At 40.2% G+C, this 12,303-nt stretch overlaps 1 protein-coding gene across 1 annotated transcript in view; it reads left to right on the top strand.

Moving 5' to 3' along the window:
* The window catches only part of FREM2 (FRAS1 related extracellular matrix 2), a 160,378-nt gene that overhangs the window by 76,227 nt on the left and 71,848 nt on the right, over nt 1-12,303 (top strand). The window contains exons 4-6 of the mRNA XM_086328477.1: nt 2,129-2,359; nt 10,519-10,644; nt 11,728-11,979. Of these exons, the coding sequence (XP_086184603.1) occupies nt 2,129-2,359; nt 10,519-10,644; nt 11,728-11,979 (609 nt within the window). The remainder of the gene's footprint in view (nt 1-2,128; nt 2,360-10,518; nt 10,645-11,727; nt 11,980-12,303) is intronic.

Raw genomic sequence — 12,303 nt, 5'->3', positions numbered from 1 at the left:
TTGTTTTCTCATGTTTGAGAAACATGTCAAACAGTTTAAGATGACAATCTTTCCCACGAAATAGAAATCTATTTCTCTTCATTTGATAAATCAAAGATACTGTCTGTTTATACTTCACATCCAACTGAAAATCTCTTATAAAATCCACCAGAAAATTTCTGGGTGTTTTTTTGGCAGCAACAACTGAGATTTGCTTTTGCAGTTTATTTTTTATTAGGTTGGATGACTTAATTATCAATTAGAAGGATGACTAGTTGGAACTAGCGGACATTCCTTATGTTGTACGGAATCCTTCTGGTTTTTCACTGCCTTTTGAATCTCTGGGAAAATAATGCATTGTTGATGAAACAAAACAAAACAGAAAAGTGGGCAGTAGCTATCAGAGGCAAAATAATAGATTCTTTTGCTGGTCGTTCCACTGGGAATAAATGGGTCAACGAGCCGCGTGTGTGCTGGAACCTCAAAGAGAATGATTCCTTTCATCATCACCTTGGCAGTAAATTGTAGTGGATCTAAGAAGTGTTGACAGCCACTCTGTGTGTTCTAGGAACCAGAGAGCTAACAGGAAGTCTGAAATGCTCAACAAGATATGTAGTGCTGAAATTCCTGGTTCTGTGCCCCTTTTTTGTTGCCATTCAGTAAATTATGCTTTACCTCTTATTGAACGATAGGCAATATTTCTGAGATCTATAACAAGTGATATATTCAGATGAAGAAATAAAGTTCAAATTGTTCTTGCATAAGCACACAAGGACAGAGGTTTTATCTGTTTCGTCTAGTGCATAGTAGGTGCTCTATGTATATTGGTGGTTGAATAAATCTTACTTGGTCCAGTTTCTAGTTTGAAGAACAAAGGGACTTTTTTTTTCTGGAAACAAGATAATTTTTTCTTAATTGAAAAATGATGTGAGAAGTGAGAAGTGATGCAAAGAATTCATTTTCAGATTTTTTCATTCCAATAGGCTCAAAAGTTTATTTTTCTCCTTTTAAATCTTTCTACCAACTTCTCTGAAAATGACCAATGTTTAAAGGAATATATTTGAAAATTATCCTATTAACTTGAATCATTAAGAGGTTCTGATTTAGTACCCAAAGATAGAACAAGTACTAACTGCAATTTTGTAACTTTTATGTGATGTTGAATTTGTTGACTCTTATTCATCGCTTTATAGATAATATATTTTATTATTTGAGTATGTGGCATAGTAGGCAAACAAAGATCTTCTCATAATGTTCTTAGAGACTCAGAGATCCTTCAACCTTCCCAGCTAGTGGAAATTGACCTTGCGTGAACCCACAGAGTAGGCCAAACATACTGCTCACAAAAGTCGTATATATTTAGCTCTCCAGTTCTGTTCACTTGGCGTCATGGAATTCTGGAGCGCTCCACAAAGAAAAACCTGGCAGTGGTCATGTTGACAAACAGTAAATTCGATTTTTTAAGGGTTCTAATGTTGAGTGAATATAGTAAATTTTTATTATTATTCTTGGTCATTTACAGCTCAGATTATCAAAGAATTCACTGACTCACGGAGTCTCTTGCTGGCTTATATTTTCTAGTTAGAGAATTTTTCTCAAGTTTTAAAAATATGACACATACAATACAACCCATGCAAAAAAGTAAGTGTGAAGAGTTTTTAGATTACATGAATTTGTGGGTGTACGACTGTTTCAGAGTGTGAGCATCAGTTTCCTCTATCTCACTTTACAAGCAGTTCTAATACAAACTTAACTCAAAAATATATGACGGAAGGACTTCCCCACTGGTCCAGTGGCTAAGACTCTGTGCTCCCCCTGCAGGGGGCCTGGGTTCAATCCCTAGTCAGGGAACTAGAGCCCATATCCCTCAACTAAAATTCCTGCTTGCCACACTAAGACCTGGAGCAGCCAAATAAATATATTTTTTAAAAAAGAATATGTGAAATAACCATACTGGGGCCACAGTAGAACAGAAATCATGGACTGTTAATACCTACAACAAGACACTTAAAATTATCCATTTCATGGAATCGAAGCAGGATTTACTTTGCACTGCAGGATATCGTAACACAGAATGTTAACAGCAAGGAAAACCTTAATAACCCAACTGAAAATGACACTAGGGCTATGATGTTGTGTTTTTGTGAAGGTATTGGCACAAGAGACGGGACTGCAAAAAAAGACAAGGACTTCAAGGGCAAAGCACAGAGGCAAGTGCAGTTCAACCCAGGCCAGACCCGGGCCACGTGGCGAGTGCGGATTCTGAGCGACGGGGCGCACGAGCAGTCCGAGACCTTCCAGGTGGTTCTCGCAGAGCCCGTGCTGGCTGCCCTGGAGTTCCCCGCGGTGACCACAGTGGAGATCGTGGACCCAGGAGATGGTAAGAGCGACCGGCACCTCGCTCGTGTTGTCGCTGTCGGCTTTTTATAACAAAGCACTTTGCGGAGGAGGTTTTTACATGTAATGTTTGGATTTCCATAGCGCAGACTTTTCTAGATGAATGGGTCAGCATTCTTAGATATGCTGCTGGATTGGGGAACTCAAAAATGAAAGAAGAGAAGCTGTACTTTTTTTAAGTCAGTGAACTACGAGTATGCATAGGATTATCGACATGTACATCACTGATCTCATTTTTCTAGAATTATTTCATGACTTTGTTGTTGTTTAGTCGCTCAGTCGTCTCTGACTTTTTGCGACCCGTGAACTGCAGCACACCAGGCCTCTGTGTCCTTCACTATGTCCCAGAGTTTGCCCAAGTTCATGTCCGTTGCATTGGTGATGCCATCCAGCCATCTCATCCTCTGACGCCCTCTTCACCTTCTGCCCTCAATCTTTCCCAGCATTAGGGACTTTTTAAAGTCTTTTAAATGTCGTTTAAACAAATACTTTAAGGATTAGACGGTTTGGGGATTAATTTGTTCTCCATATAACACTTAATTATTCAAATTTATTCATATCTTCATCAGTCAAAACTTTTCATCCTGCCGTACGTTTCCATATTTTTTACATGACCGCCAACCCACCCCGGCTTTTTGGTGAAAAATCTCTTGAATCATTGCTCCTAACTTCTATGAGATCATGTTCTCTTGTCATTGCACAGCCTTGGCTGATGTTGGTTAAAATGAACCTCACTGCTTTTGAGTGTAATTTGACCTTCCCTTCCCCTGCCACACTCCTACAGTCCTGACTTGTCTCACTGCAGCCAAGAAGGAAAAAAAGGTTGAATTGGCTTTTTGAGGGCTGGCATTTATACAAAATTTGGAGAGACTCCGCTAAAGCTGAAATCCTGTCAGAAGACAGACATGACTTTCTTTCATACTGCCAGCCTACTTTATTTCATCAGCCAGAAAACTCTTAAATGGTCTGTGAAGATACAATCTACTGAGTACATGAAATGGAGACGTATGTGGAAATCTCTGGGTTTAACAACAGAGCATAATTAAAGAAAGAGGATGGGAGAACCGGAGCTCCGGCTCTGCTTGTTTAACATCTTTATCCTTAGTTGAAAATGAAGCTCAGTTATGTTTATCATTTCCATTAAAGAACAGTTAACAATTTAATTACATTCAATTTTATCTGCATTATCTGGGAATAAACAATTAAATTTTCTTTTAGTCCTGAGTTTGGGGTAAGTTTTGGGTAAGCTAGCATAATAAAGCTTCTCTCTTTGGAAGAAGCCTATGACAGCTTTACTACATATAAACTGGCCCGTTAGTTAGAGCTTATTTGAAGCCATTGCTTGGTATTTGCCCATTGGTATAATTGCCATACTGACCTTAAGGAATAAGACACTTAAATTCATGTGCTCTCCTATTTATAAGCCCAGCATAACACAGAATACTCTCTACTCATATTAAATCTGAGAAGTGGGGTTTTAATAACAAATACACACAGGTACACACACACACACACACACATACTCTTTATATAACCTTAAAGGCTACCAAATAAAAACTTGCCATAATTTCATCTTATGTAATGGTCATCTAAGCTGTCTTGGCATTTTCTGGATGAAGTTCAACCCCATTCATTCCAGGCCATGATCATCCCTGTGATGACTGACAAATGTTCTGATACAGCAAATGCCTGGTATGTTCCTTGTCTTGTTGAAGACCAGTGGTCTTGAAATTACAAGACCTGGCTTTGATTCCCAACTCTACCATCTCTAGTTGTCTGACCTTAATCAAGTCAAATAGCTTTTATTACTATTAATATTATTTAATTTATCAATTATTAATTAATTATATTTTATTAATATTTTGCTTCCCAATGAACAAAAAAGAAATTCTTATGAAAGAGTTCCATAAAAACAAGAAGCACAATACAAATACGGTTGTTATTTCTCTTACCATAAATATAATGTTTGTTAGATTTCATATTCACAGATTAAACAATCTTTTTTCTTTCCACAAAGGATTGCTTTCCTAACCATTTCAAAAGTTCAGTCGTTTCTTTCTACTCTCTCTTATAACTCTTCACCTATAAATTCACTAGCTCTAGGAACCATTGTGTCTATAAGCTCTCTTGCTGCATATTAATTCTAGAACATGTTATGAGACTGTTTTTGCATGCATTAAAAATGTATCCAACTCACACTGGTGCTGAGTACAGCACTCTGTATTGGGGATGCAAAGATAATAGAATAAATCCCCTCTATCAAAGAGTGTATGGAGTAATGGGAAATAGAGCTCTATACATAAGTGATGGCAACAGAGTGTGATGTAGTAGGACAAAGAATAATGTAAAACAACAAAGAAAGTGCCTTATGGGAACAAGAAGGGGAGAACAGCAACTCTGCTTTGTCTTAGGCTGGGGACTGCTTTTACTTATGAGCCATTTAATATTATATAAACACACACAAGTACGCTTTTGCCGGTTCTTTACTTACCCATAACTGGCACTGATAGTGATAATAACTGAAATTCATGGAGCACTTGCCGTGTGGCAGCCAGTATCCTCAACACATTTTACACATCCTTTCATTCACTCCTTTACCTCACTACGTCTCAGGCTTCTGTACCAGTGTAGGCGTTTTACTTGATACAGTTCTTCTATTTGAATTCGATTGCTGTGAAGCATGGGTCATTGTCTTAAGAGAAAGAAAAAATTACTAAACACTTGTTCAAAGGTCCACACACATTTATACGTTTCTGGTACCAAAAGGTCAATAAGAAAAAAAAAATGGTACAAAATAAAACTATTTCATGTGATGGAAAACTTTCCAAAATAAAAACATTTAATGATATGAAGGAAGATTACCCAAAGATTCACTCTAATCAAACTATTTGCATAGTGCTTTAGAATAATTTTTGGACCTCATGGTATCCTAATGTGAACTTACCATACTTACTATGTGACTTATATATGTTTTTATTAGTCTTATTTTTAAAGTTCCTATTAAATTAGCCTATTTATCTGTTTTGGAGTTTAAAAAAAAAGAAACACGTTGAAATGTAAGAAAGCTTTCCATCCATGTTCGCCAATCATTGGCAGACTCCACATTCAGTGCCATTTGTTGGTTAGTCTGAGGGCATACGGGCAGCCTGAAGATGTCCCAGAATATCTTCTGGGTCATTTTTGAATATGCCAAACTTCTTAAAGATGATGGACACTCACTACCTTCATCCAGGCACTGTATTTTTCTTTCCCTTCTTTGTTCTATTATAGCAAAGAGTTTTAGGAGATATTTTTTCTATCCTGTTTTTAGCAGTCTCTCTTTTTCAATCTGCTCAATATAGTTGAGAAAAGGACATCTTTCAGATGTAGTTACAACTGTTTTATTTCTGAGAACAGAAGTCATTTTTTGCCTGAGTTACAGTGCAGTCAAAACCTAAAAATAAAATTGCTGTTAAATGAATCAAAGTACTCCTTTCAACTTAGCCACACAGGCTAATAAAGAGTACATTCATTGTATTCGACTTCATCTTTCAAAACAAAGACTAGTGAGACCAATCTGAAGACATAAAGGTAGCACACGTTCCTTGTCAGGAATTCAGAGATTTAAAGAAATGAAAGTCACCTGTGGTCCTACCGTGTGAAAATAACCAGTGTTTACCTCTCAGGGGATGACCCTGCGGCCACTCTTTTCTGTGTCTCTGTTTACTTAGTCAGGGCTTCCCAGGTGGCACAGTGATAAAGAATCCTCCTGCCCATGCAGGAGACAGGAGATGCAAGAGACGCAGGTTCGATCCCTGGGTCAGGAAGATCCCCTAGAGTAGGAAATAGCAGCCCACTCCAGTATTCTTGCATGAAAAATCCCATGTACACAGGAGCCTGGCAGTCTACAGTCCAAGGGGCTGCAAAGAGTTGGACACAACTGAGCCCAGCTCACACATTTACTTAGTAGAGAGTTCAACTGTTTCTCCAGTATCACCCTTGCCTTGTCTCTCGGTGTACACAGTAGTGTGTATCTATTAATCACAGACTCCTAATGTATTGCTCCCTCAAGCTTTTCCCATTGGTAACCATAAGTTTTATTCCACAATAAAACTTTTCCCCTCCTCTGACTGCTTTGGGTCTCAGCCAAATACAAGTAATGGTGGCTGACTCCCCTGCTATCAGTTCAGTTCAGTTCAGTCGCTCAGTCGTGTCCGACTCTTTGCGACCCCATGAATCCCAGCACGCCAGGCCTCCCTGTCCATCACCAACTCCCGGAGTTCACTCAAACTCAGGTCCATTGAGTCGGTGAAGCCATCCAGCCATCTCATCCTCTGTCGTCCCCTTCTCCTCCTGCCCCCAATCCCTCCCAGCATCAGAGTCCTTTCCAATGAGTCAGCTCTTCACATAAGGTGGCCAAAGTACTGAAATTTCAGCTTCACCATCATTCCCTCCAAAGCTCTGAATAAATCGCCTTTGCTTGTTTCATCCCGTAGGGTGGTCTTTGTTTCCACAGTATCTTGCTCTGAGTAATACCAAGGTGCTTCCAGTGGACTTTAGTCCTGAAAGCTCCATGGATCCACCTACCATCCACCTCATCACCACTTCACTGGCCCCGTGTTCTGTCCTGTCCTCCTTGCCCAGTTTACTCGAACCGTGTTAGCACCCTGGCCATTCCTTGTATGGGCTTCCCTGGTGGCTCAGTGGTTAAGAATCTGCCTGCAATGCTGTAGGAGACACGGGTTCGATCCCTGGGTCAGGAAGATCCCCTGGAGAAGGAAATGGCAACACCCCACAGTATTCTTACCTGGGAAATTCCATGGCCAGAGGAGTCTGGTAGCCCACAGTCCTTGGTGTCACAGAGTCGGACACCACTTAGGGACTAAACCACCACCACCATTCCTTGTATATACCTGGCCCGGGGCCCTTTTCACTTGTTCATACCTTTGCCTGGAGTTCTGTTCTCGAGTTACTCACATGGGGTATTTCATTATCACTTTTCAATCTCAGCTAAAATGTGACTCCATCAAAGAGACTTTCCTGTTTAATACAGACCTGCCACAGCATACACATGCCCCAGCCCTCTCTACACCCTCAGGACCCTCCATCTTCTCCATATAATTTGTCACCTCCTCACATACTATGTATTTTCTTGAATATTTGTGTATTTTCTTCTTCTTCAGTCCCAACTAGAATGAAAACTCCATGAGACCAGGGATTTTTTTACTTCCATATCTCCTCTGCTTAGTTCAGTGTCTGGCAAGTTGAAGTCACCCATCAACGTTTGATAAATGAATAATTAGTTGTGAAAGCTTATATCCACAGCTTTTTTAATGGTGACATTTTTTAAACTTGTATATCAGAGTCCCAGGAGAAAACAAAAGACACATTCAAAATTAGCAGTTTTAAAATACTTGAATAACAAGACTATTTGCAAAGGTGAGGGCGAGGATTGGGAAACCACCAGGGCTTCTCAGGTGGCACTGGTGGTGAAGAATCTCTGCCAATGCAGGAGATGTAAGAGACGTGGGTTCAATCCCTGGGTCAGGAAGATGCCCTGGAGAAGGAAATGGCAGCCCACTCCAGTATTCTGCCTGGAGAATCCCATGGACAGCAGAGCCTGGTGGGCAATAGTCCAGGGTCCCAAAGAGTTGGACGTGACTGAGTAAATGAGCACAACACAGGTATAGTTAAGTGCCTTAAGGCTGGTAAGAGCAGGTACCATCACCACCTCTAGCCTGGGGGAACAGAGAAGGAGGAGCTAGCTGAGTCAGTGTGTGAGCTGGGGCAACCAGTGGGCACAATGACCATTATTTGTTGGGGTGCTGCCAGCTCTGGGACCTTGAGGGCAGGCGGGGGAAGGTCCTGTCTGTGCTGCTCTTTGGCTGGCCCAGCCGGAAGCCAGAGAACAAGGGAAACCTTTGATGTGGTTCACATTAGTCAGCCTTGGGGTACAGGGCAGGGTGGAGAGGGGTGGAACATGGACCTTGATGACCAGTGTCCATTATTCCAGCATCTTTTATAATTATCCAGAGCAGTGTGGCTTACTGTTTTCAAAGTAACCAGAACATTTTCTGTGTATATGTGGGACTTTCAGTGAAACAGACTCCCAGACAAATATCAAAGCATCTCTTTGGGGTTTATCATGCCTAGCTATTGACCTAAACGTTTTATTGAATGTTTTATTGGTAGATGGCTCAAGCAATAAAGAATCTGCTTGCAATGCAGGAGATGCCAGTTCAATCCCTGAGCCAGGAAGATCCCTTGGAGGAGGAAATGGCAACCTACTCCAGTATTCTTATCTGGGAAATCCCCTGGACAGAGGAGCCTGGCAACTATAGTCCATGGGGTCACAGAGAATTGGGCCTGACTGAGCACATGATTGATAGACAGTTTTACATTGAACCATAATTTTCAACAACTTCATTATGCCATTTTTACTATTTACTGTACCTCTCCTCTACTTTACAAAATGAATCATTGAGACTTACAGTATTGTATAATGTTGTATACTCAAGAAATGATAGATGTGTTCATTACGGTCAATATATAGATGTATCAATTCTATAGGGACTACAAACAAAATCACCAGGTGTTAAACAATGCATAATTATACTTTTAATCATTAATCATTTAGAAGGGACACATGGGCTTAAAAAAATAATAGAATGGCCATTACAAGATCTGAATTTTAATCTGAACTTGATCAGTAAGAGTTCTTGACAAGTAATTTCAACTCCGTGGGTCCAAGTTCCCTCATCAAAGTGAGGGGTGAGACAAGAGTACTTCTATGGTCTCTTCTACATCTAAAAGCCAAACTGCTCCATTGGAAGATGGTGATCTTCACCAAGAGAATGAGGTTGGATTTAAAGGAAGTGTGTCAGCAGCACTTACTAATTGAGAAAAAAGCAATTACTGGAGTTGAATGCAATGCTGTGTTCTATTTCTGGGTTAAGAATTCATTGGTCTGGAGCCTACCTGCATTATAGCTGTTTCTTCTCCCCTCTCTTTCCTCCTTCCCCTCATGCTGAGCTCTTCTGAAAGAGTATGTGGGGAGGGGGAGGGGCGGGGTGCCTATATACAATGGAATATTCAGTTCAGTTCAGTTCAGTCACTCAGTCGTGTCTGACTCTTTGCAACCCCATGAATCACAGCATACCAGGCCTCCCTGTTCATCACCAACTCCCAGAGTTTACTCAAACTCATGTCCATCGAGTCAGTGATGCCATCCAGCCATCTCATCCTCTGCCGTCCCCTTCTCCTCTTGCCCCTAATCCTTCCCAGCATCAGGGTCTTTTTCAATGAGTCAGCTCTTTGCATGAGGTGGCCAAAGTATTGGAGTTTCAGCTTTAGCAATGGAATATTACTCAGCCATAAAAAGGAATGAAATTGGGTCATTTGCAGAGACATGGAGACTGTCATACAGAGTAAGAAATAGACAAGCAAATACTGTATATTAATGAATATATGTGGAATCTAGAAAATGGTAAAGATGATCTATTTGCAAAGCAGAAATAGAGACAGAAATGTAGATATGTGGGGGCATGGAGGGAGGGCGGGGCAGGGAAGGTCAATGATGAATTGGGAGGTTTGGCTTGACATATGTACACTACTGTGTATAAAATAGGTAACCAATGAGAACCGACAGTATAGCACAGTGCTCTGTGTTGACCAAAATGGGAAGGAAATCCAAAAATAAAAGATGAGATGTTATATACATATGGCTGATTCGCTTTACTGTGCAGCTGAAGTTGACACAGCAGCACAGAGTAACTGTACTCCAATTAAAAACAAAACTAAATAAGCCATAAGTGTACAAATATCCCCTCCGTCTTGAACCTTGTTCCCACCTCCCCTGTCCCACCCATCTAGGTCATCACAGAGCACCACGCTAACAATTATGCAAATAATGATAATGATGATAAAGAGGAGGAAGAGAGCAGGAGGGTAACAATGAACCAAAATAATAATGATATTAAGAAGAAGAATAAAACTGAGATGTATAACAAATAAGTAAATAAAATTGAGATCGTACATGAGGAAAAATTTTAAAATAAAAGAATATGCAAGGGGAAATGATCAGTCACGAGAGCAGTTTTGATTTGCACAAGATCGTTTCACATATAAGAAGCTCAGACAAAAACAATTGTATTTTCTCCTTAGAATCAACTGTGTTCATCCCCCAGTCTGAGTACTCCATTGAAGAGGATGTTGGCGAACTGTTCATTCCCATCAGGAGAAGTGGAGACGTGAGCCAGGAGTTGATGGTGATCTGTTATACGCGGCAAGGTAGCTTGATTTGCAAATGAAATAAAATGTCCCCACAAAGATATAAATAAGCCTCTTAACATGTCAGAGCTATAACATTAAGCCATGAAGATTATACTTTTTTAGTACAATTTTCAAAAAGAAAAAAAAAAGTGCATGCAGACATCCTCCTTCACTATGGCACCTTTGAGGGTCTGGAAGGACTTTGCTGCTTATTGAAAACATTTCTGATATACTTGGTTTACTCTAATACTCAAGGCCTTTGGGATTGCAGGAAATTGAAGTTCCCCTCCTCTACTCAAGCCTGCTCAAGTAGAAGGAGATTACTATTAAAAACAACAACCAAAAGAAGAGGCAAGGAAATGCATACCCAAGGAAAAGAACTAATTTTAAACTAGTTTGAGACTCATTGCAACCAAATTTAAAAACGCTTGTCTTGCTCATTGAGTCAGCATGCTCTGAAAGGTGATTTTATGTAACACAAAATTTAGATCAAAACATAATATAATTAATATTCTAAACACCTTTCTAGGAAACAGGTAAATTTTTTCTAAGCATATAAAAGAAAAGGTCTTAGGTACAGTTAACACCTTAGCAGACTTTCATTAAAATTTTCATTAATGTATATGAGTTGAAAGTCAATAAAGTATGGTGGTCAAAATGCAAATTTCAGGATCAACCTTGAGCTCTGGGTCCCAGAGCAAGTGGTTTGACTTCTATAAACCTCAGTTACCAAACGTGTAAAACCCAATAGACTGGTTAAGAGGATTAAGGAGCCAATGCATGGAAATCGCTTGGCACTTTGCCTGTACACCGCAAGCATTTGAAGAGTAGGAGCTATTATATTATATTATTGTGTTGCTTTAAAAAGACCACTGGCAGGAAGTAGAGGAGAAAACACTTGAAATGTAACATTTGTCATATGTTGGAGACCATTATGAAGATGACTCATAATGCCAGAACAGTATGTAGGCGCTATTGTGATTTCCAGGAGTATTCATAGATACGATGGACCATGAAAATGCTACAGATGAAAATAATCGTTTCTGGAAATACTCTTATAGTATGTTTTATAAGCCCCTTTTGGATCCTCCCTGCCTCCAGGAACGGCAAGAGGAACCGTGCCAACGTCTGTGCTCTCCTATTCTGATTACATATCCCGGCCCGAGGACCACACCAGTGTTATCCGCTTTGACAAAGATGAGCGGGAGAAGATGTGCAGGGTCGTTATAATTGATGACTCCTTGTTTGAAGAGGAGGAAACATTCCACGTTCTCCTGAGCATGCCGATGGGTGGGCGAATTGGATCAGAGTTCCCAGGGGCTCAGGTTACAATCAAACCCGACAAAGACGACGGTAAGTACTAATTTACCTAAAAATTATTCCTCCTACCAGGCAGACCAGCCCTCTAAACCTTCTAGAGGCAAAGCCCTCTAAACAGAAAGAATGAGAGTGTGAAAGAATTTTCATGTGTGCATTTATCTTATGTTTGACTTTATAGTGTGATTAGGTTTCTAGGCTGGCTGCATGAGTCCACTGTCTTTCTCGCTTTAGTGCTTTGGAAGGGTAAAGCCACACCTATGCGTGTTTTCTCCTGTGTACAGTTTCTTTGACAATGCCATGTCCCGTTAAGTGAATAAATTTAAAAATTTCATGGCGAAGAATCGAAGCAGTTTTAAT

The sequence above is a fragment of the Bos grunniens genome, chromosome 12 (assembly GCF_055505025.1).
Source record: "Bos grunniens cultivar Pamir isolate PY7600 chromosome 12, Bosgru_T2T1.0, whole genome shotgun sequence".
Taxonomy (NCBI): domain Eukaryota; kingdom Metazoa; phylum Chordata; class Mammalia; order Artiodactyla; family Bovidae; genus Bos; species Bos grunniens.
The sequence above is the reverse complement of the archived record's forward strand: the minus strand, read 5'-3'. Positions and strand labels throughout refer to the sequence as shown.